The 26191-nt window shown below is 39.5% G+C and overlaps 2 protein-coding genes across 5 annotated transcripts in view; one reads left to right on the forward strand and one right to left on the reverse strand.

The window, feature by feature from the left end:
* LOC136711255 (fibronectin) overlaps window positions 1–5690 on the forward strand; it is a 32638-nt gene extending 26948 nt beyond the window's left edge. For all 4 annotated transcript variants that reach the window (XM_066687377.1, XM_066687381.1, XM_066687380.1 and 1 more), the window contains 6 exons: window positions 616–754; window positions 1271–1423; window positions 2891–3016; window positions 3575–3681; window positions 4014–4124; window positions 4650–5690. In XM_066687377.1, the coding sequence (XP_066543474.1) occupies window positions 616–754; window positions 1271–1423; window positions 2891–3016; window positions 3575–3681; window positions 4014–4124; window positions 4650–4718 (705 nt within the window). In that variant the 3' untranslated portion in view covers window positions 4719–5690. The remainder of the gene's footprint in view (window positions 1–615; window positions 755–1270; window positions 1424–2890; window positions 3017–3574; window positions 3682–4013; window positions 4125–4649) is intronic.
* A 1693-nt stretch (window positions 5691–7383) lies between these two features.
* Window positions 7384–25983, reverse strand: atic (5-aminoimidazole-4-carboxamide ribonucleotide formyltransferase/IMP cyclohydrolase). Its single transcript, XM_066687514.1, has 16 exons — window positions 25827–25983; window positions 25103–25229; window positions 24656–24732; window positions 24220–24286; window positions 23528–23616; window positions 22342–22493; window positions 20207–20363; window positions 19721–19846; window positions 18793–18900; window positions 13633–13718; window positions 13135–13224; window positions 11865–11990; window positions 11403–11495; window positions 9293–9475; window positions 8057–8212; window positions 7384–7610 (listed from the first exon to the last, which is right to left on the reverse strand). The coding sequence occupies exons 1-16, from the start codon at window positions 25840–25842 to the stop codon at window positions 7491–7493; spliced, it is 1773 nt and encodes a 590-aa protein (XP_066543611.1). The 5' UTR covers window positions 25843–25983; the 3' UTR covers window positions 7384–7490.
* Window positions 25984–26191: the final 208 nt, after the last annotated feature.

The following is a 26191-nucleotide window of genomic DNA, read 5'->3' on the forward strand; positions in this document are numbered from 1 at the left end:
CACTTCCAAAGTGTTTCTTAAGAAGCCAGTGTTAACCAATCCTGCTGTTTGAGCAGTAGGCTTCTCCATCTGAACTTGCCAAAATGTCAGTAAGAAAGGGGGAGATGGTTTAGGGTCAAGAATAAGACATTGGGTTAAAAATTCTCTCTGCCCCCACCCCCCCCTATTCATCTAGTCCCCTGCTCAGACCAGTTGGAGAACAGTTTTTTCTTTTGACCAATGCCAGTAGGAATTTTTAGTGATGTCACAGTTCTAAGGCATTTTCTGTAATTTCCGGTCTCTTCCATTATCAGATCAATTAAAATTTATATTTTTAAAACTGCATGTGGATTTGTTTTATTATTGATCTTTTGATTGAAGAGGTGGCGAGATTTTAGGGACGTGCTGTTACTTCCCAGCTGACTATGAGTGTTGCCGGTCAAGCCGTTCCACTCCAAACAGGCCTGCCTCTGCCCCTATGTTGCGGCCACACAGGGTTCTACTATGGAGAACGGGAATGTACGATTGTGGAAGGATTCTGCTATTCTGTTTCAAAGGCTGCATTAGCATTATGCCCAGTCAGAAACAATGATATATTTTAACAATTTCAAGTGGTTTCATTTTTTGTTTCCTTAGTTCCGTGTGCCAGGAACTGCCACCAGCGCTACCCTAACTGGCCTCACATCTGGAGCTTCCTACAACGTCATCGTTGAGGCCTTGAAAGGAGCGTTGAAGCAGAAGGTTTTAGAGGAGATCATCACAGTACAAAATACTGGTAGGAGCAGAAATGCTTGACTATGTTACCATCTTAACTCCAAAGGTGCTGTACTTTTATGCCCTTTTCATGCCAACATTGTGCAGGCTCTGTTCAACCTGGAGGCATTGGAAAATGTTCTGTCTTGGGAATTATTTGTTTTAGAAGATTCAGATTTATAGAGAAGTACATGTTACTTGTCAACAAGCAAAATAAGTTTTCTTTTGGGTGACCTGATGCTTGTGTGAAATGGGGTTAAGACCAAGTTGTCCCTGTGTTGAATCCAGCAAGGTTTCAGGAGATCAATGTTGGAAAGAGCTACTTAAATTTCTGAATCCAGGATGCAAAATATCTCCTGTAATATCAAATGGGTAGAATATGGATGTTGTGGACATGATTGTAAGTGTTGATGCATATAAAACAGACATGAATTTGGCCAACAATTATCAGTCTTGTGAATGGACTTGAAAACTACACTTTTGAAAGCACTGCACTGACTAATGCAATTATTTTTCTTTTGACCTTTCCCATTTTCAGATGGAGCTCCTGCAAAAGACATGTGCTATGACACTTTCACTGCAACGTACCACGAAGTCGGGTCCGAGTGGGAGCGCATGTCCGAGACCGGTTTTAAGCTGTGGTGCACTTGCTTGGGCTTTGGCAGTGGTCATTTCAGATGTGATTCATCCAGTGAGTAATCCTCTCTTCTAGCCATCCATTCATTGCCATTTGACCAGGTTTGGAAACCCATGAAGCTAGAGTGGGCCGAGTACACAATCAGACTGGACCAATTCCAACCTAGAAAAGTAAGACTTCCAGTAAATGCAGTTCCCCTACTGCACCACAGTGTTTTTCATTATACAGGACATGCCCGCACCACGTTTGTGAGGCTTCAAGCCCCTCCCCCTCCTCCAACATGACACATGGAAATGAATGAGAAGACAAAGTTTGTATTATCTGCTATTAAGATGATGCTATACCTTGGAACAGTTTCCATTACATTCAGTTCACTCCATTCATGTGAATTGTCTTCCCAACAATTCTGATCTGTAAAGCGAATGCAATGGTAAATGGCAACCACAAGTAAACCAAGCATTTTTAATTTTAGTAAGTCGCAACCAAAATTTTCCTCCCTTAATGAATTCTTTAGTTCATAGAATTCCTAGCAAAGGCCAGAGCTTCATGGGGGGGGGATTGCACCTGGGGCAAAGCTTTTCCACATTTTAAGGTTGCTGCCCAGAATAGATGCTTTTTTCCACAGGTGTCATTAATTGGCATTGGCAGTACTCAGTGCTGCAGGGTCTTGACAATAGCATAATGTGCAACATATGTTGATTTTCAGCTGGCTCAGAAAATGCCAATTAATGACACCTGTGGAAAAAAGCATCTATTCTGGGCAGCAACCTTAAAATGTGGAAAAGCTTTGCCCCAGGTGCAATCCCCCCCATGAAGCTCTGGCCTTTGCTAGGAATCCTATGAACTAAAGAATTTAAAGTTAATCAATTTAGTGAGTGCAACTGACCAACCTAATTTACAAACAATACAAATTACTCTTAATCACACACAAACATACAATGTCAGTGTTGTGGAAGATTGGGTTTTGCTTTAAGGCAGAATAAGTCAATGCCAGATGTTTCTTAAAACCAAATAACATACGTTTCACAAAATCCCTGATAGTCTTTCTAACAAATATTGCCAGAGAAAGGTAAATGTATTTTGGAAACTAATTAAATGGTAAATCTCACTGCATATTGGTGTCTCATCTTAAACACTTAAGTCATTGGTCTCAATCTCAAATTTATTAGGAGGATTAACATTTTGGATTATAAATATTATGCATGGAATTGCTATATTTTTGTTTTTAATTACATTTGCTACAGTGTGTTGCAAATTTTTGTCCTGGATTGTTCTATGATTTGAATGTTTACCAAAATAGCACTCTATTAGAATTTTAACTGTGGATAAAAGAGATCTGCATTTTATTTCTTGCTGACAAAGCTAGTAGGAGGATCTTTTATAACAGTTGGAGAACCTTGCAAGTTCTGTCTGGAGTTTCATGCCCTTTTAATATTTCTTCTCTAGCCAATGAAAACTCTAGGGAAATTATTTGACAAAGCATTGTGCTTTATTAAAAAAAAAAAAATCATACTTAAACAGAATGGTGTCACGACAACAGCAACAACTACAGGATTGGTGAGAAATGGGACCGTCAGGCAGAGAACGGACACATGATGAGCTGCACGTGTCTGGGCAATGGCAAAGGAGAGTTCAAGTGCGAACCTCGTAAGTGTTACACACGTTTTATTCCATTCTCGACCTGAATTAAAGCGTAATTTACCTGAGAACCCAAACAAAACTGATGGCAGGGACTCGGAGTTGTTTTGAATTAAGAGACCGAGAGCACAACAGTCAACTATATTAATGAATATCATATCAATTAAGTAATTCTGACTTTAAAAATATTGTTACAATCAAGCTTTTTGAGCCTTTCTAAAGCTGTAATGATAATTGTATGACTGGAACACATACCCTGAATTAATTCTAACCCATTAATTTGTCTAACATGCCATTTCTTGCAGGACAATAGTTAAATATATTTTGTTAGTAAAAGTTGAGGCATTGTCCTTAGTTTTTCTGAAGTTATGGTAATTGAAACCTCAATGTTCTTGTTTTTGATGGTCTTTCTGAACTTTGAGATTAAAAAAGCAGAGCAGCATGTTTACTGCAGGTAAACATTTTTACAAAGGGATTCTGTAAATTCAAGCTTGCTTTAATTATATTCTTCATTAAGAAATCCTGACTAAAATCATTCCTATCAATCACTTTTTAATATCTGTATAGATGAGGCTACCTGCTATGATGAAGGGAAGATGTACCAGGTAGGACAGCAGTGGCAGAAGGAGTATCTGGGAGCTATCTGCACCTGCACTTGCTTCGGTGGACAGCAGGTAAGGTCACTCTTCTGCTCCTTTTGTGTAGCACTGTGTGGTGCTGCCCTTCCATGGCTCATAGTGAACTGCCAATCAGCAACCCCACTTTCTCAGGCATGTTCTGATGCTGAAGTCCCATCTAAAGGTCTTTAAAATGCTTTTTGGAGGTCATAAATGTCTCCTGGTCTTTGTTAATCTTTTTCACTGTTTGACATGCAAATCAGTATTGGTGTATTGGGAGTAAACAGCCACAGAAAACTGAATTTCCCAGTTATTCCCCATGCCTGTGCAGTGTTAATATGGGGAGTATATAGAGGGCGTTTCATTGTGTGGAAATCTTCCCCCTGCAGGGCTGGCGCTGTGAGAACTGCCGCAGACCTACAGGTGATGTAGATGTCTCCTTGCCATCCACACACACACAGTTCTCAGACCGATACGGGGAAAACATCTTGAGGAAAGTTGTAAGTACAGTGTGTGTATATACCCATCTCTTATGTGCAGCTGCAGGCATTGTATAATTGTGTGTAAATGTTTTGCACTTTAATACCATTCCTTATCATGCCTACTCTAAGTCTGGTATGCAACACTGAATGTGATCCACCTCTAAAAAATGAGTTGTATACTTTATTACTATAGTCTGATGCCCTTTTAAGCCACTCGGAAGAATCTTCTGTGATGGTGTCCTTCATAGTAGATTTGAGCCTGCTAAGTACTTTTAGTTGTGGTTGCCACTGTCCTCATCCACTAGGTGAACAGGTTTGACAGGAATATCCTCATGCTGATACTATGAGCTGCTTATACATTTTAGAAACCCGATTAGAAACCCCAAGTTTTGCGATGGTCATTAATAAGCTTGTGACTTGGCCTGACATTTTAAACTTTTTCCATTGTGATCACTTTAAAACTGTGATGTGAATCTGCTGCAGGGTTAAGTTCTACTAATGTAAGACAGCCATTGATTCGTGCATTTTTAAATGTTTCTGCAGCACATCAAATGTCCTATTGAGTGCACACGACCAGACCTCCTTGCAGACGCACACAGCCCGAGAGAATAAACGCGGACGCCATCCCCGAGACTCTGTCCGAAGCCAGTGATGCTGTGGAGTACTTCTTATCTGAAAACTGTACTAACACCTCTGTGCCTTATTTAAACATTTTAAAAAATGCTGCTTTTCCAAATCACAGCTTTTCAGAGAATCACTTTGTATTACTTAAAAAGATATGAGAGCAAGAGGTCTGTTTTGCTGTCTTTTTTTTTTTCCTCCTTAAGACACTTTAAAAACATTCCCTGACTTTTTCTAAAAAACCATTCAGTATACTTTAATGCACATGCAAACCTATGGTGTTTGGGACGGTTATACACAATCTGAAACCTTACCCCAAGAGCCTCCGATCTAGAACCTCCTATAATGCGGTTTTAAAATGTTCTGCCTTCCAGACTGCCATTAATCTGGGATTCCCATTTTAAAAAGGTGAGGACAAAGTTGTACAAAAGGGATGTCCATGACATTAATTGGAAACCACTGCCTTACAGTATTTTAAAATGCAACAATCCTTTTAAAACTGCCTGTCCAGTATTAATGTCACTATCTTTGTTTAACAAAAATACAATATACAGAAATCAAGCATTGTTTTACAAAATGCAAGCCAAAGACCCATTAGTTTTAGGCAATTGAAATTCCAGTACTTTTTTTCTCTTCATTGATTTAAATCTATTTTTCCTGTAGCACCAGTGTCCCATTTTTCTCTGACTGACTGGTGCAGCACTGCTTCTAATGTGACAATTGACAATTAACTGTTTTGTTTTTTTGTTTCTTTAAATGATTTTGTTGTAATTTTCAAGCTGTATCTGTTCAACTTTTATTTATCCCATTTCTTTAATCCAAGCATTTTGTGTGAATGCACTCTTTGAGGTGTAAACTTAAGATTTCTTTTGTGATTTTTGTTTTTATTTTTTTATACTGTAGGTGCCAAAGTTGTTACTACTGTGGACAGAAATTCCCTTTTTAATAAAGTTTTACAAAGAACCTCAGTATGGATCTCCATCTTTGTAAACTATTTTACTCTTAAAATGTACCTCTATCATGTATTTTACTTTATACTGTAGCTATTCCACTTTTCCCTGGAGAAATGTTAGAAATAGATATATTTTTCATGGTAGGGTATACTATGGAATACCATGGTGTACTCTAATATATTAAAGGGAAACATTAACCAAAATAAAGTGGTTTTCTCTCTCTACCTGTTGCTATAGTGTATATGTAAGATGTGTACCACTCTTCCAGACATCCAAACAGAAAGGGGATCATGGAAATAATTGACAATACATATTTTACCAAATGCTGTTTACTAAAAATGAATGCACTTTGAAAACCAGACATCTTCAGTAATCTCATTCATGCCCAGAACTCTGCAAGGCCCAGGAATGCAGCGTGTGCCATCAGGAGGAGTAGTAAGTGTTTTCAGGCTGTGGATGACCTGCAGTGATGTAGGACTGTGCCCTTTCTAAATGTCAAATATACTTTGTATTACTGTTGCAGCAAGACAGTGTAAAGGAGGTGCATTCCAGGTTTGTGCATGCTCTTGATAGGCCAGGTTCAGTCTGGTCTGTGTAGCTGGTTTTAGAATAAACACAATCTCTTGAGGTCAAAAGACAATATGATAAGGTTTGGGGTACATCATGGATGTCATGTGGTTGCCCAGCAACCACAATGAGTAATCCTCTAAGTGATCGCATGTTCTTTAGAAAAACTTTAGAGGAGTCTTCACGACTGGCAGTCTCCAGTGTGCATTGAATAAACTACTTTGATGGTATTCTAATAATGAACACTCTGAACCCAACTTAGTCCACCTCTCTATCAATGGTTAAAGTGGAAATTCTTAGTGATCACAAAAGCTGCTCAAGTGTGTGTTGTGTTATGTATAAAATGTCCCACTGTAGTTATACCTTAAACCGATTCATCCTGGTTAGAACATTACCCTAAGGGGGGGAAGTTCAATTTATATATAACATGAAGGGTCACACCATGGACAAATGCCAACAGGGAAATCTAATTAGTTCTGATCCTAAGTGCAATCTGGTCGATGGTCTTCATTTTGTTTTTCATTTCAATGGGAATTAAATTTTTATTGGATTGCCCTGCCTGAATACATTATCCAATTGTGGGAGCAAGAAGACAGTAGGTTTATGTGGTGGGAGGGGGTGAAACCAAACCAGACTGGAATGAGACCTTGGAGTCATGCACCCGAGAGGGATTTCTAAAGTTGAATCTACTGAAATAAGCAAGTGGGTTGAGGCTCTTCTACAAGATGCCAATGCCAGGTTATACTTTGTTCTATATTACAAAATAGAAGTCTGAAGAAAAATAAGAAAAGCATAAGAAAATTCTATACTTCACATCTTGAAACAAGCTTGTCATGTCAGGCCTGTTATAAAGTGCATAATGCAGTCCAGACCAGAGGTCCCACAGTGAATAAACATGTGGCAGTTGGATGCATTCTTGATATATGCATTGCTTCTCAGCCCATACACATGAACCCTCTTGCAATTCTTCACAAGCAAATCAACCATTTTAAAGGCATATTTCCACATTGTACAAACCTTGGAGAGTTGGATTCAATTACAGTGGCGAATCCTGTTTGAATAATTTCATGCCTTACTTCAGGGTTACAGATCCTCCATTAGGATTAAAATGTGAGAAAAAACATCAGGAACAGAAGTCTGCAAAACCAATTTATTGCATGACAAAGAGTTATTATTAAACTAGGTAACCATGTTAGATGTGGAATGACTGCAGCCCTTGAATGACAGTGGAGTGGCCGGCGTCTCAGTGGTGGAACAGACGCAGGCTGGTGTGTACTAGCACGATCCCCAGCTCATTGCAGGCATCAATCACCACCTTATCTGCTGCAGATCCAGATGGGGCAGCAATGAACTCCACACCACTCTGGAGACCATAATAGAGCCAGTGAGCAGCTACACAGTAATCATTCCTTTAATGTCAGTGCAACACATATAGACTGCTCTCCTGCATAAGCCATGGATAGGCTAGGTAGGAGGACATGATACCTCTTTTGGAAATCTCAATTCTCAAGTAATTAATGGAACTAATCCAGTCTGCATTTAGTTAAAAGCATCTTACATTGCAAAACCTCATTTTTAGATTGGTATCCAGCTGGGTGTCACATCACAAAAGTAGCCAATACTATGATTCACTGTAACAATACTGTACTTGTTTAAAAAATCGTGTAGCAAATCTAAAACACTGCACTGTATTCTTCACACAATTTAAATGTCTTGGCAGTGAAATAGTCAGCAGTGATATGCATGTGGAGTCTTTTGGGCAAACACAGCTGCTACAGCTTTTTCCATTAGCGTGCCGATTAGATGTACCTGTTTGGCTCGATCCACGTTGTCCCTGAAGGGGAAGAAGGCATCAGAGCTGAGGGCCACGGCCTTCAGAGAGACTATCCAGGTCTTCTTATCTTCCTCAGACAGCAGCTCTGGGACCTCCTCAAACATCCCTTTCCAGGCCTCCAGATCAGCACCCTGCAAGGACAAGGCCCTGCATGGGTTATGCATTACCTGCGAGGCTTGCCTGTCTATTTGGATATACATTTCTTCCGTCAGTCTAAACAAAAGCATGTGAAGACACGACAGCTTGCCAATATCAACAGTATATTCATTATCTGTAACTCGAGCGTTATTTGCAAAATCAGGCGAAAGAGATTACAGAGCCCTGCAGAGCCTGGAAAGCTCATCACTTCTTTGGGTCGGTGTCCTTCATCAGAGAGGGCCCTTCAGAAGGCAGTGCAGTACTAGAGGACGCATCCAATTAACATTCACTGCAGTAGTGCTCGCCAAAGCCAACACTCGGAAGCGGAGGCTGCGCTCTGTAGTCAAACCTTTTATGGTTAAAAAACTGCACAATGGGCTGGTCCCTTATGGAGTTGTGGGACTCACAGTGAACAACCCAGGTCTTTACAGAAGTTTAAGAAAGGGTTTAAGATTTTGAAATTACACTTAAATGTAAAGCAGAATGAAGTGGACTTTTATTTATAGTATGTAAACCCACAGCAAAGAAAGAAGACTATCAGCTTGTTCATGTTACCATTTCTTCCATCTCCCTGCATAAATACAGGTTTAAGGTTAATGTCACCATCATAAAAGGGATCCCTGGAATTTTTAGATCACATTCGCATTACAAAATGTTCTATTCTAGCCAATATCCAGTACTTACCACTCTATTGTAAGGAGTAATAATATTAGTATTAATATTAATTTAACTTAGTACGGTTTTAAATCCTATCACCAAAATATAAACATTATAAACAAATATAAATCAGGTTAACTGAAGTGTTGATTTTTAATTTATTATTAATTTTCACATCTGTTACTTTTTCAAACATGAGATTTTGGTGTGATGTGAATTTCAGAGAAATTATTATTGACAATTATAATTCACTGATTATAATTATCAGTGAAATAATAGTTATTTAAAAAGTCAGAATAATTAAAAAATATTAATGCATGTCTATTTACTATTTATCAGAAACACTACTCTGAATAGTCCCAAAATCCCCACAATATACCCGAGTATGAACTACTTTCAGGTGTCCATTTCATTACCTCTACAATGGTCCCGCTGACATACTGGTCGATGGCGTTTGCCATTTCAGCTCTCTTCACTCCACTCTTGAACTTCATTGCCAGCACTCGGGCGTGGTGTCTCAGCCACCAGTTGTTGGCTTTCTCTCCAGCCAGACGGGTGCAGTGAATACGAGACTGCTGTCCAGCGCCAATCCCAATCACCTGAGATAAATGGCACAATTCCAATTATCACAGGGAGCTGCACTGCTATAGCTGGGCTCTTGTCCCTTTAACACTTCTTGAGTATCATTATAATACAGATCATTGGTTAAATAGTGTAGAAACTGTCAAGAACAACTAAATAAACTGCATTATTCAAGAATACTTTCCCTTTCAAGCTTAGCAGGTCCCCATCTAAAAAGATGCTGGTGTAACAAGTGTATTTTGATTTTTTATATTATTTTTGAATTTCACCAAAGTTTCTGGTAAGGTGGTTGTGTTTTGACCTTAAGGGGATGTTGTTCTTTTAATCGGAGGTCATTAATTCGAACTGTGACTTTAAGACGGAGCACATGTAGAAATTACCCAGTAATCCCTCAGTTGTCTTTTGTTAATACTAAGAGTAAGTGACGCTTCACACAGTCTATTATTTTTTTTTTTTTTTTATTATTTAAAATGCAATTATACACGAAAAAAAAAAAGTGCCGGTATTGCTTGTGCTGTATTGCAACGTTTCAGTGACGAATTATTATTTTATATAGGGAGAGAACATGCGAGACCGTCTGCATGTGCCAGTTTTCATTTTATTTTCTGTTAAAACAGGCACAAATAAAGCCAGACTTCATCAACGAATCGATGTCCGTGTGGTGTGTGAAGCATGTAGTGAAGGGTCCCGTAGCAGCTGCAGTGTCGCCTCTGCTACACTAGGAATAGTTTGAGATCATTTGAGAGTTGTCCAATGTGCATCAGATGCTCTCACGCACAACCAAGAGAAGACCAAGTGCAGAGTCCTTGGCTTATTAACACCTAAGTCTTCAAACTCATTAACCCACCCCCCCTCAAAGGTTTTATTTACATTAGATTGACTGTGTGACGTGATTTATTTATTCCCAGAGAGCATTTTAACATCAAGGGGCGCTCAACTCCTGCCAACAATTAGCAAATGTCTTGCAAGTTAGTTTCCTAGAACAGATGTCCAAACATAAATGAAGACCGTGAATCACCAAATCAAAAGCATCAAAACTGCAGACACCCTATAAACAGCCACCTCAATACCAGGCATTCTGTCCACAACTGTACACACACTTAAAAGCCAATACGATGTAAACTAGATTATGATCCTTGAAGGACTGTTTTCCCTTTATTTACAGTTAATGCTGAATTACGATTCCTCATTATACAATAGGATGCAATATTAATATCGGTCAGAGATTCAGAGTGCAAAACACACTGGACTCCACAGATCTCTGCAATAACAATGGGGCTGTGGAGTCTGTGAAAAGGCAGCCGTCTCTGTGGCCGTCCTCATCAATTCCCTTTCTAAAACATCTTGCCTTTGATTCATGTCAGTCAAAGTGCTTTCAATACTTAACGGGACGGAATACATTTGTATTGTTTTGTGGCCGAGACCGATCAGTTGGACATTAGTGTCAGGACAATTTTTCGAAGTATTTCTTAAGGATTCAAATTTTAAAACTGAGCTCAAGAATGCTTATTCCCCCAATTAAATCAAGTGTGGATCCTTTTCAGAAAGTAACTGCTAAATATTTCCAACAGAAGCCAAAAAGAGCCGTTTAAAGAGCCAGTTCAGGGGCAACCTTTAACTTCCCAGGATTTAACCATTCCTCCATACATCTCCAAAGGACATAAATCCAGAACCCTATTCAGCCATTCCCCAGTCCTCTGACAGGTGTATTACTAGATCGTAGTGAACATTTTCAATTTGGGACACTGCCAAAAACATCCTTCCATTTAACCCATAAATAACCATAGAAGAGAGACTGGGAGGGGTGGGATTAGGATGGAGTAAGAAATCAAGATTCATTAACACTCCACCTATATGCAGAAACATTAACATCCTGAGTGAAGCCAGACGCGTTTTACTCTCATGCCTCTCTCCACAACCCCTGGAGTCTCCTGGCCCAAATACCTGTCCGTCCTTAGCGTAGCACACAGAGTTGGACTGGGTGTATTTGACGGCAATGCTGGCCACGATTAAGTCCCGGACAGCCTGTTCCGACAGCTGGAATAACAGAAGAGGATCAGAAATTAGAAGCAAAGCCAAGGATCGCTAACTGTCTGAAGCCTTTAAAAAAATAATCTTACAGTCTGCAACACATTCATACACAGAGGAAATGGTCACAAATGACAACACGGGTACCTAATCACTGGTTCACAAGTAGTATAAAGTGGCCTCGGATAAAATAAAGCATGATTGGGTACTTGTGATTTGTGATTTGTGTCTTGTGATTTGAAGTATGAATGTGGTCTGGGTCCTAGAATTTAAATCAGATTTTTGAAAGCATTATTGCAACTGCCTTTCATTAACTTTGATTTCATCGATTTGACGCTCCCACAGCCACCTCCACCAGAGGTGACCTGGACAACTTACTTCCCCTTTAGAGACAATGTTGTTGAAGAGGGAGGCATCAATAACGGCACCGTTCCTTTTTTGCTTCAAGTGCAGCCCAAAAAGCACCCGCACTTCATTCTCGTCAGGCTCATATTCAGGATCCATCTGACAGTACATGAGAAGATTCATGTTTGGTTTTTTTTCCAGGGATTCTGCTCCCCCCCTTCCCACCCTTTGTGTACAGTAACTCAGTTTTATAAAACTATAGGCAACACTGATGAGAAACAGGAAGATGAACATTAATCTTTTAGAAATCTGAAATGGCTATTTTTAAAATAATTTGGGATAAAGGTTTGTTTTGAATGTACATACACACATACATTCAATTTTTCCAGACTCTTCTAGCATTTCACTTATACTCCAATAAAATTACAAAAAGTAGCAGTGTTTTATTCACTCAACTAAATGAATCCATACAAGTAACCAATTTTGCTTCTCTAGTATGGGTCCAGTCTTTCTTGTTGTGAAGTTAGTTCATGATTATCATGTGAGAATTTGTATACAGGATATAAAACTGGGAGCTGTTCTGCTTTTTTGCTATACTATGCTATACTATTCTATACAAACACTTTCCAAAAGATTAGAGAAATTGAGGCACAACATCAGCTGTACATTTTAATTTATCCAAAACAGAGCAGGTCTGTATAAGTAAACTGACAACTTTCATTTGTATAATGTTTTGGACAAGGTTTGAATATTTGGGTAATGGTAGCAGCACCCACTGATTCTCACTCTAAAGTATCCAAACAGCCAACACTGAAATTAATGTCCATATTATCCACCCTGAGAAAAATATCTATTCTAAATTAAAAAAAAAAAAAAGTTATAAACAAATTACAAATGTAGGATGCATGATTACACACAATGCATTTGCAATGACTGTTGCCAATGAAACATCCAGCTGGATCACAATGTGTTGCGTAATGCATTTTAAGTGCAGAACATTATTTTCAAACGTGCAGTCGATTCTCTTTTGACTGCAATTATACGAACTGTAAATTTAATTAACTTTGGTATTTAACGATTTTGGTATTGCTAGATCTGTGGCAGATGACAATTTGGGATTAGAGATTTAGGTGTTTAAAAAAAAAAAAAATCTTGGGTTATGCTCCATTTTATTACAGTTTGATCAATTGCATTTTCAGCGTTTTTTCCCTCTACCACAGAACAGTTAAAAATAAAACAAAATACAACACTACACACGTTTCAAAAATGTGTCCAAGATTACAAATTAATCTCAGTCTCTCACCTTCAGGACACAGTAGTTGCCATTTTTCTTTTTGGACAGAATTTTCAAAGCTTCTTCTTCATAACCAGGAGCAATTATCCCATCAGAAACCTGGGAATGATGTTCAGAAATCATGAACATTTAAAATTTGTATAAAAATGAAAATTGCAAGAAGTTGGGGGGGGGGGGGGAAAGTCTACAGATTTTTAGACCAGTGTAGACAAAAGAAACCAGCAAAACTACAGCTCATTAAGTTATAAGTGCTCAAGAACTTAATCCCATGGTCTGTTTTTATAGAACCATTAAATTAGCAATGTGCCCAAATGGATTTCAAGTCAAGTGTGACATGAGTTCATCAAGATTCTCACAGAGACGTATGAAAAACTTGATTAACTATATATTGAAACATTTGAAGCATTGCGATGTAATGTAATATCAAAATGACACCCCCCACCCCCCATCCCCCCACTCCATAGCTGAAGAAATAATTTGCCTGTAGCTAAATAAGCATGAACTTGCCTCTCGGGAGATGATCTTGGCAGTAGGAACATCACAGATGTCAGACAAGGCAATAAAGTCTCCAAAGGAGGACATTCGGTCAGACCCTGGCAATGAAATTGCATCTCATGAGGGTTGCTTTCTAAGATGCTATGATTAAAGCACTTTTGAATTTTTTTTGAATTCCATTCCTCATTGTAGAGAGCAAACATGTTTGCCTTAGGTACAATCCATTATTTCAGCCTCAGTAGATTAAAACATTGCACTGGTCATGAGCAATAGCCTTTTAACGCCAGCAGGAATCCCAGTTCCATTGCTTTAACCGTTTTAAGACTTCCTCAGTTTTGACATGGAAATCCTCAATAGCAAATGTTAACAAAAACATCTTGTATAGAGAGAGGGAACCAGTAACCTAATAAACCCCCCAAAACAATTCATAAGCTGTTCCAAGAAATCTTGTGTGATGTTTTATATACATTTGTTTAATTCCCATATGACATGGCGTTTATCGTAAAGCAGTGGTTCTCAAACCTGTCCTGGAGTATGACCTATCCTGCAGGTTTTTGTTCCAACCGAGCTCTCAATAAAATTTAATTGAACCCTTAAAGAAATTGGATTACTAAATTGTAACGGATACAAAAAAAAGTTGGTTCTGTAGTTAAGATAATTTCCTTATACAATTTTAAAACTGAAAACTCCTATTAAAAATAATGAACTTTTTTTAAAGCCCTAACGTTTACCAAGGATGGATATACTTTAAAACTTGTTTATATTTCACTTTTCACAATTTTATTTGGCAAATTACATTGGAATCTCTCTATGCATGAACCTGTTCTTACTTCATCTAGTGCGGATGAGCCTGAATCAACATTGTTACAGAAGATACAGTAACTCTCTCTTTCCATTTTATACAATTTTACTAATTATTTAATATATAGGATATATATACACATCTATAGATATAGATTATATAGATATAGATTATTATATATATATATATTATATACACAGTGAGGGAAAAAACTATTTGATCCCCTGCTGATTTTGTAAGTTTGCCCACTGACAAAGAAATGATCAGTCTATAATTTTAATGGTAGGTGTTATTTTAACAGTGAGAGACAGAATAACATCAAAAAAAATCCAGAAAAACGCATTTCAAAAAAGTTATAAATTGATTTGCATGTTAATGAGGGAAATAAGTATTTGACCCCTTCGACTTACTTGGTGGCAAAACCCTTGTTGGCAATCACAGAGGTCAGACGTTTCTTGTAGTTGGCCACCAGGTTTGCACACATCTCAGGAGGGATTTTGTCCCACTCCTCTTTGCAGTTCCTCTCCAAGTCATTAAGGTTTCAAGGCTGACGTTTGGCAACTCGAACCTTCAGCTCCCTCCACAGATTTTCTATGGGATTAAGGTCTGGAGACTGGCTAGGCCACTCCAGGACCTTAACGTGCTTCTTCTTGAGCCACTCCTTTGTTGCCTTGGCTGTGTGTTTTGGGTCAATGTCATGCTGGAATACCCATCCACGACCCATTTTCAATGCCCTGGCTGAGGGAAGGAGGTTCTCACCCAAGATTTGATGGTACATGGCCCCGTCCATCGTCCCTTTGATGCGGTGCAGTTGTCCTGTCCCCTTAGCAGAAAACACCCCCAAAGCATAATGTTTCCACCTCCATGTTTGACGGTGGGGATGGTGTTCTTGGGGTCATTCCTCCTCCTCCTCCAAACACGGTGAGTTGAGTTGATGCCAAAGAGCTCGATTTTGGTCTCATCTGACCACAACACTTTCACCCAGTTCTCCTCTGAATCATTCAGATGTTCATGTGCAAACTTCAGACGGGCCTGTACATGTGCTTTCTTGAGCAGGGGGACCTTGCAGGCGCTGCAGGATTTCAGTCCTTCAAGGCGTAGTGTTTTACCAATTGTTTTCTTGGTGACTATGGTCCCAGCTGCCTTGAGATCATTAACAAGATCCTCCCGTGTAGTTCTGGGCTGATTCCTCACCGTTCTCATGATCAGTGAAACTCCACGAGGTGAGATCTTGCATGGAGCCCCAGACAGAGGGAGACTGACAGTTATTTTGTGTTTCCTCCATTTGCGAATAATCGCACCAACTGTTGTCTCCTTCTCACCAAGCTGCTTGGCGATGGTCTTGTAGCCCATTCCAGCCTTGTGTAGGTCTACAATCTTGTCCCTGACATCCTTGGACAGCTCTTTGGTCTTGGCCATGGTGGAGAGTTTGGAATCTGATTGATTGATTGCTTCTGTGGACAGGTGTCTTTTATTCTGTCTCTCACTGTTAAAATACACCTACCATTAAAATTATAGACTGATAATTTCTTTGTCAGTGGGCAAATGTACAAAATCAGCAGGGGATCAAGTACTTTTTTCCCCTCACTGTATATCTATATATACACTCACCTAAAGGATTATTAGGAGCACCTGTTCAATTTCTCATTAATGCAATTATCTAACCAACCAATCACATGGCAGTTGCTTCAATGCATTTAGGGGTGTGGTCCTGGTCAAGACAATCTCCTGAACTCCAAACTGAATGTCTGAATGGGAAAGAAAGGTGATTTAAGCAATTTTGAGCGTGGCATGGTTGTTGGTGCCAGACGGGCCGGTCTGAGTATTTCACAATCTGCTCAGTTACTGGGATTTTCACGCACAACCATTTCTAGGGTTTACAAAGAATGATGTGAAAAGGGATAAACATCCAGCATGCGTCAGTCCTGTGGGCGAAAATGCCTTGTTGATGCTAGAGGTCAGAGGAGAATGGGCCGACTGATTCAAGCTGATAGAAGAGTAACTTTGACTGAAATAACCACTCGTTACAACCGAGGTATGCAGCAAAGCATTTGTGAAGCCACAACACGTATAACCTTGAGGCGGATGGGCTACAACAGCAGAAGACCCCACCGGGTACCACTCATCTCCACTACAAATAGGAAAAAGAGGCTACAATTTGCACAAGCTCACCAAAATTGGACAGTTGAAGACTGGAAAAATGTTGCCTGGTCTGATGAGTCTCGATTTCTGTTGAGACATTCAGATGGTAGAGTCAGAATTTGGCGTAAACAGAATGAGAACATGGATCCATCATGCCTTGTTACCACTGTGCAGGCTGGTGGTGGTGATGTAATGGTGTGGGGGATGTTTTCTTGGCACACTTTAGGCCCCTTAGTGCCAATTGGGCATCGTTTAAATGCCACGGCCTACCTGAGCATTGTTTCTGACCATGTCCATCCCTTTATGACCACCATGTACCCATCCTCTGATGGCTACTTCCAGCAGGATAATGCACCATGTCACAAAGGTCGAATCATTTCAAATTGGTTTCTTGAACATGACAATGAGTTCACTGTACTAAACTGGCCCCCACAGTCACCAGATCTCAACCCAATAGAGCATCTTTGTGATGTGGTGGAACGGGAGCTTCGTGCCCTGGATGTGCATCCCACAAATCTCCATCAACTGCAAGATGCTATCCTATCAATATGGGCCAACATTTCTAAAGAATGCTTTCAGCACCTTGTTGAATCAATGCCACGTAGAATTAAGGCAGTTCTGAAGGCGAAAGGGGGTCAAACACAGTATTAGTATGGTGTTCCTAATAATCCTTTAGGTGAGTGTATATATATATATATATATATATATATATAATTATATATATATATATATATATATAATTATATATATATATATATATATATATATATATTTATTAAGGACTATTTAACTATTCATTAAAGATGGCCACTATCGACAAGTGAATCTAACATTCGATAGTTAAAATAATAATAATAATAATAATTATTATTTAATTTTAAAACCTGTGCGGTTGATTGGATCTCTATGTAGCTGTAATGAAGATTGATGGGTGGGTGGGATTTGTCATTCTTGTCTGTGATTGGCTGACAATGACAGATCTGCCAATAGGATCGGTGGAATTCTGCAGATCCGCGCAGATCTGCGGCGCTACAAGAACGAGACCAATGGCTTCCTCTCAGAGAATTTCTGCATGGAAATACTTTGAGAAAGTAAATTAAAACACTGTTAAGTGTATAATATGTGCAGTGCAATTAATATACCACAAATCTACAGCTGGTATGTTAACCACCTAAAAGCCAAACACCCTTCGGCGAAACTAGCAATGGCAGAAAAGGAGAAACAAACAAATATTATTAAAAAACACACAGCCAGCTATTGCTATACATTTTGTTTTCACTGGAACTTGAACACACAGGTACGTTTCCAAATTTATTTAATAAAGTTGTTGCGTTAGATGAGTATTTTAAAATAAAGTTCAGAACTTCTTGCAATTGCAAAAATTGTCACATTGCATTATTTTGCATTAAATGTATTTTTGGTTAATGCGTTTCCAAAATATCGCAGCAGAGTCCTGGCGAGCTCGTTTCCCAGTCGATGACATTTTGGAGCTGCAAGTTATTCTTATGTATTTATTTTACCGTAATTAATCACCTCATATAAACTGCTGTGTATTTTGATCTGCAACTACCAATTAGCGGCTCACAGACACTGCTACCTGCCAATCCTCTATTCTGATTGGCCAGGACTGGATATGGAAGAATCCAATAACCGAGACCCAGTTTCCACTCGTGAGTCAGACAGTAGTTTGTTTTTAATGTGTGTAAGTGCGGAAAAAGTCGTTTCACAGAAATAGGTCGATGCAAAATATCAGTTAATCCAATGCGATATCAGCGACGCAGCAATCAACAGTTGTCACATTCAGCTCTTTCCCCGCACCCCCCCCCCCATAAAGGGTCTTGCACCCCCCCAGGGGTGTGCGCCCCACAGTTTGGGAACCACTGATTTAGGAGATTATTAGTTCTATTAAGGGTTCAATTAAGTAATGGAGAGGTCGTTTGAAACAAAAACCAGCAGGATAGGTGGTACTCCACTGTCCTAAAGGATTTCTTCTCTTGGACATTTACAGCTTACAGTTGTGTGAAATTAGTTTTAAAAGGTTAAAACAGTACTACAACAGCAAAAAGTACATCTAAAATTAATAAAAGCATTAAGTTCTTCAAAAGTGCATATACCATTTATCAAATACTACTACAGCATCCAGAGGATACACAATGAGACAAGATTTTCAACAAAGAAATTCTAAAAAAAAAAAAAAAAAAAAATCCTGAAATTCCACCTGAAAATACCTCTAGCTCTTGCATAGGCCGTAGCCAGTGGGGTGAGGTCCTTGTACATGTCATACACCATACAGACCTTGGCTTCCTCCTCACTCAGTGGCACGCCAACAGCAGCACCTAGTGGACATAATAAGACAACACATAACCTGTGTTCTTGAATGTGTTAGGGACATGTGCTGATGGCATCATTGGAAAACATGAGGCAATGTACTGATCTGAATAGTATGCTCAGCATTGGCAGTATGGACTATGCATTCTTTCTGCTGTCCTGCGTCGGGTTTTAAAGAATCACACACACCTTCCATTGCCATCTCCAAAGATAGCACTCCCCGAGGGACTGAGCTCACCTACCCGTTCCCATGAAACTGCACATCAGTAAATTGGTTGCATATTTACTCTAGATTAGTTGGGAAATGTTTATGGAATTAATCAATTTAGACTGGCAGATTTTTTTATTTGTTTTCATATAATTTAGGTATGCAAACATTTACCCCCGTTGTACCATTTTTAATTACATAGTATAGAGGTTAGAGGCAAGAAAAACTTTGGAAGAGACTTGCAGTTATTTAAAATCTTTTTTTTTTTTAATTTGAAATGTCTCTAAACTAACCAATGTCTGCATCTAAATAAATATACACCAAAAATATCACAGAACGATGGAAAATATAATATTGTGGACATTAAAAGGGATTTTTTAACATGGGTACGGGCCGTTTTAAACTCTAGACTTCAAAGAGCCCGCAGCCAGGCAGGTTTTATAGATCTCTTTAAATACATGTGGTGAAAGCGGTACTGCCCAGTGAATAACAAGTTCAACTGTGCGATTTACAGCGGGGAATGAAAACCAGAAGACCCTGTAGTCCTCAAAAAACAAAACGGAGCCAAGAGCCTGCAATAAGAACCCAAGCTGGGAAGGGCCAAGCCGAGCTATCCTCACCAGCTGGGCTGACATGCTTGAAGGACGTGGCTGCGGCGAGACCCAGGGCTTTCTTCAACTCTCTCACCAGCTGCCAGGCGTTCAGAGCGTCGCACAGGTTGATGAATCCCGGGGAGCCGTTCACAACTGAAACGAGACCAGACAGGCAGGAATCTTGTAGTTACCGAGACGCTGCCAACCAATTACAACCGTTAAAGGTCTAGAGAACAGATTCGGTCAGCATCGCTCACCACATTGGAGTCATGGGTGCTTTGACAAAACTGAAGAGGCCTAGAGGGTCTCGGATGACCCTGCTGAGGAACACCAGTGTAAAGGGGTCCGGGCCTCCGCTTTTAAATGTTGAGGTCCCAGAAGGCTTGTGCTCACTTGAGCTTGAGGTTTAAAATTGATTGTATTATTATTGGAACAGATCAGTCCCCAGGGGTTCATAAAGCAGATGGAATGACAGATCAAGAATCCTTCAGGAAACAGGGGTGTCCCGTGTACCTGTGATGGGCAGCTTGGGCTGCAAGGTGTAGAGCTGGGCAGGGGCCTGATGGGGGTTCATGCCATAGCGGAGGGGCAACTGAGACACCCCCTTACTGTACTCCCTCCGGAAGTAATCGGATATAGCGTCATCATACTGAGTAGTGTGGGTGAAGGCCTGGAGAGGGAGGCAGAAAGATGGTGAGGAAAATAAGTGTGACTACAGTTGCATTCACAGATAAATCTGCCCAATTGCTATTCTGTATTCAACTGCTTTAAAAGAGCAAAACCACACGGTTCCCAAATTGTGGTTACTGTTCTCCACATGTTGCTTTCATTTTTAAGTTATCATGGGTCCCACTGCAATGCAATGAGGTTATAATCCTGTTCTAAAGCAATCTCCTTAAAGATGTCAACCAAGATGCTGAAAAGTACAGACACTTCCCCCAAAACCTAATGTCATGGATGGTGTTTAATAACTCATCACTATGTGTATACAAAATAAATAAAAGGTACTTTAACTGAGCAACATGTGGTGCTACATATTTTCAGAACAATATTTTTCTATTTTTAACACCAAAACATTTATAAAAGCAAAATCAAAACACTGTACAATCAAATATGAAACCAAGAAATAAAAATGGACAATACAAACCTTAACATAGGGATATTATCACAGTAGAATATAAATCTATATATTCCTCTATTTTTATTCCAAACAGTGGTTGGAAGCATTATTGAAAACTAAAGGAAAAATATTAGTATGGATTCCGCATCAGTATTAATAAAAGCATTTTGCATAGAAACATTATATATGCATTCACATTTTTTTGTAAATGCCAACAGCAATTTAAAATAAACACATTCACTAATTAAATGTACACAGCATGTTTTCTCACTATATCCATAAAGAAAAACATCAGGATCCCTCCTTATTACTTTAGATTATGAGAATCCCAAATCTACCTGGTTCTTGTTACCCATGCCTTGACTGTTGTTTGGTCAGAGGGCAATGTTCAGTATACAGAAGGATGACAAGGAGAACATACCCAATAAACCATGTGCATGCTGGATAAAGTGTGTTGCAATAAAACCCACAAGTGATAACCCTTGCTTAAAAGGTTAATCCCCCACAGACTCACCAGAGCTTTTCACAGAGCAAACAAAAATTGTGTCTCCGAAACATGAGGGAGTTTGTCTGAAGTTCTACCAATTAGAATTTTCTCAAATTGTGTCAGTCTTGCTTAATTTGTGATGTGGGCACAAATTCATCACCTACATATACTTTACACACTTCTTCATAGGGCTCTGCCAGTGACAGATTTTTAGTATCGCTATACCATTGAAGAATTCACCACGGTAAATCGGTATTACTGTTGGGGGAGTGTCACGAGTTAAAATCACTACATTAAAAGGATAATTTGAAGTAGACTCTATAGTAGCACTATAATAAATCATAAATAGCAGATTCAGTACGTATTCACATACAAATTACATAAATAAAACCTCAATAGACCATTAAATCATACATAACACATACAGTAAGTATTCAATTCAGTAGTTACATAAATAAACCCTGATGTAAAACTACTAATTTTAATTTAGATTGAATACCCCTTTTTGTCCTATAATGATTTCAAAACAGCCTTTAATTACATCCTACAGTTACCCACAGCAGTGTTTTTAACTCTAATCTCAGCCCTTTTTATCAATAACTCAGACTACATGTTGTAACTAAGCAAGCTTCCTGTAGAAACTAAACTACCAGCATCTCTCTGCTTGTTTACATGGGGGTGCGTTCATGTCGCGCAGACTTAAGTCATTGCGCACAGAATCTGACCATTTATAGTCAACGAGTGCAGACGTCCCGCAGATTCTATGCAGAATGACTAAAGTGAATGACTAAAGCCACATAGCTCAAGCTTTCAAAACCTAAATGCGTGAGATTTGTCAAAAAGACAAATGGGGTGGGGGTGCATAGCATAGTTTGTTCAAAATGCGTGTATGTGCATGACTTCAGAGCTACGTATGCAAACACACACTTCTAGGTTTTAGGATTTAAAAAAAATGGACTGTACCAGTGAGTCTATGCTTTTGTTTTTTTCCTGGTCAGAATCTAATCTAACCACTGCGTTATTAAGTGGTAGAATAATTACCTTCAAAGCTAACATTTTGCGGGTGTCCAGGGTTGTGTCCTTGGAATCCGAAGCCTCCATTTCCTTCGCCACCAGGTCATAATCAGTGGGGTCACACACAATGGTCACCCGCACATGGTTCTTCGCTGCAGCGCGCAGTAGGGTCACCCCACCTGAAGCACAAAGACCGATACGTGATCTTGTCACAATGAAGCGGACCAACGTATAGTATGGACATTTCATAGTCTAACTACAATGAATATGCAATTCTCATGGATATCCTTGTGCTGCTTGTTTTATACCTACCAAAAGTTATAAAATATAATCTAATCTAATAGTGCAATAGTTTTCTCATTTTTTTTTATATGAATAAATGTCAATGCCTTAATGTAATAAATGGACAAAGATGTTTTATGGTCTCTACGGTTTAGTGACAGAAGGTAATTAGCAACAGACAAGAAGGCTTTATGGAAATAGACCTTGAAGTGAAACACCTACCTTGACATCTTTGAACGATTTCTGTATTTCATGTGCACTTGTAAGAGCCTTACAAATATTCAAAAGTTGTGAATGAGGTCTAATATTGAGAAAAGCAAAAATCAAGCAGATGCAGTTCCTACTAAAAGCAAAATAAATCCAACGGATAAACAGGTAAGCAAGGGTGCAGTGAATTGGGTGGTTGGTTATACTGAAAAGGTGCAACACTGCAACATGCTTATGCACAGTAGGCTTTGTAGAGCATTTGTGGAGTATCTGCAGTGTAATGCTTACTTTGGAACCACCCAAAGGGAAATGCACAATCGTGATCTAGAAATATCTTTAATAACAGAAGGAAGCAATTCACTGCAGATACTCCAGTGAGGTACTGGAGACCTTACATTTAATAGTTTTACTGCAATAGTGGCACTGTGCTAGATAAGCCATTATTTATATGACATAAGGAATAAGAACAAAAGGACACCTGGGGCAAGACCAAAACAAATTGACCCAAATGTGAGTGAAGCACAAATTACAAACTTGTATTTTATCTTACATTAATACATATTTTTTTTAGAAAGAGGCTTCTCAGAATAACTTAAGACGTTACACTTCGTGATTCAAGGATAGGTCAAAGTTTGGATTTGGTCTAGCTCTAGATCACATCAGGGTTCTGGCACTGTTCCACGAGGAGAAAAAGGACAATCGCGTTCCTGCTTTCTCAATTTACCAATGTCAATCTGCTCCACAGCTTCGGCCACAGAGACGTCAGGGGAAGAGACGGTCTTCACAAATGGATACAGGTTACATACCACAACCCTGAGGGGGTGGAAATTGCAAAATACATTAATTTGGTCTTCAGAATCAAGAAAAGCTGGTTGTGAAACTTGTGAAAAAGGATTTATTTGATGTGCTCAGAACTGGATGTCACACCAGTGTCCTTCTCAATTTCAAAACCCTAAGATAGAAAGCCGTTGCGGTGCTATTCATCTTCATCCCAAAACAGGGCCTATCCATGCTCAGTAAGGAGAAAGTAACTTAACATGCTTCTCATGGGGAACAGTTTAGTTTCAGCACATCATTGATTAATAATTTGATCAGCCAACACAAGCTACACACCCAACATCTCAGCCAATCCTACAGCTTGCTCTTAATCTTAGCCACACATTCATCATTAGAGTTAAGACAAAGCCCCAGACATCGAATGACCACGACAGAAAAATCAAACACGCATGACCAACCCCCCTGGTGTAAATGCATTAAAATCAATTTGATGCATTTTTGAGCAGATCACATGGGTTTCTTTGAGGGGAACCAATACAAAGCAGCCTTTTGAAATGTCCCAGAGCAATGGAAAAGTAGCCAGTGCTGCAGCAAATAGGTTAAACCTGGCTCCACTACATCTCGGCCCTCTCCTCATACCTCACAAGACTGAATCCTAGTTTGTCCATATCAGCTTTATCAGTGGAGGTGTGTCTGGCCAAAATGCCTAGGAGTAAACAAAAAAAAAGGGTAAAAAGATTTAAGCACGAAGGTCACTAGGGTGCAAATTATGAGCTCAAAAGTAATATACAATGAACACCACAACATGTGATATTTAAACAAAGACTTCTTTAGGTTAAAAAGAAAACTGAATAACTGTCATTAACACTTGTGTGGAATTATTTAACAAAAGCTTATGACTGAAACCATTACTTCCATTTTCCTGAATATATTTATTAAAAGAAAAAGAAAAAAAAGAAGAAGCAGGCTTTAACCATTAGTATTTGCAACATTAACTGTTTAAATAGGGAATTAAACAAAACTAGGCCATAATCAACTTCAACTCCATCAGACATTGCATGCATTATATGTTTACCTCCATGAACAGTTGGGTGCAAAGTCTTGACTCTCCCCCCAAGCATCTCTGGAAAACCAGTGAGCTCAGAGACATCCCTGATGAGAAAAACAAAATACTTCAATTTAAATCCAAAAGGAAAAGCACTGGAATGGGTAACCTGTCTCTGAGGCCATGGTGACTAGTTATTAAGAAGTGTAGTGCAGGATTAGTTAAAGGCACCATTTAATATGCAAGCCCACGATTCTAAATGAGTGAATGAATGAAAGTTGAATTAAAGTTGCAGTAATCGCTGTTTTAAAGTAGCATATCAAAATGTCCCCTCACTCAGGCAATGCAGAACATGGTACAACAGATGTATCTATACAGGTTTAAAATCACCCATACAAGGATGTTTTGCAGTACGCATCTACAGGTACATTACGGTGCTGTAAAAGCGTTTTAATTGTGTTGTGCCCAAACACCAACCTGACAGAAAGGCCAGCATCCCGCAGCGCTTTGGCAGTGCCACCAGATGCCACCAGAGACAGGCCTGTGGAAACCAGCCGCCTGGCAAAACCCACCAGCCCCGTCTTATCCGACACACTAAGCAGCGCTGGGGGAGAGGGCAGAGAGACCAGTGATTACAGGACCCTCACTTTCAAATGGACTGGTTTTAACTGGATGCTGCAGATTCCAGAGGACATAACCAGTACAGTGCACAGTTCTCCCCATGAACACAAAACACACGCGTTATTATTTACAAGGAGCTGTGGGAGTATCGGAGTATCCTTTCTTCAGGGCATCAATACCTTCGCTGAAAAATGCAAAACCTGCATTGATTACTGAGCTTGAACAATAGCATATCGTTGAACAAGTTTGGGAAAAGCAGATTAAGCATTTTCAATAAAAAAAGTATGCACATTAACTTCGAAAACTCCATGCGACTCTTGTGAACATGCTCTCGGTTATTATTATTATTATTATTATTAATAATAATATTCAGCAATGGTCAATGCATGCATCAGAAAATATACTATCACACATTAGGGCTGATATTAGCCTTTATCATTCATGCAATCCATTTTTAAATATGAAGTGCGCAATGTCTGCAAAAACTGCAAACAAGGAAGGCGCCGTGACTTCAAAACGTGTGATAATGCAGTAAGAAAATGAAACTGAAAGTCAATAACATATCTGTCGCATGCGGTACCCAGTTCAGTAGCCATGACGTTAATCCTCCAGTTGCTCTCAGCCTTTAGAGAAAATAAATCGCAGTTTGCAGCTGTGTTCACAGAAACACGTGGATCCCACTTTTATACGACAGTGCTGGTCGGGACGCGGCATGCCGGGAAGTCCAGCGCCGAGCTTCAGGTCCGCCCCCCTGTGCTCGTACGGCACAATGAACAGAGCAGGGGAGTGGTGCATTTGTCTTGGCCATAGGTGTCTACCTGTGTGATGTTTATAATTTCTTCCCGTGTCCATGTGGCTTTCCTCCTGGTGCTCCAATTTCCTCCTATATCCCAAGGGCATGCTGCTCAGGTTCACTGACTGCTCTAAAGGGCCTGTAGTTTTTGT

Source organism: Amia ocellicauda, chromosome 16, assembly GCF_036373705.1.
Source record: "Amia ocellicauda isolate fAmiCal2 chromosome 16, fAmiCal2.hap1, whole genome shotgun sequence".
Taxonomy (NCBI): Eukaryota; Metazoa; Chordata; class Actinopteri; order Amiiformes; family Amiidae; genus Amia; species Amia ocellicauda.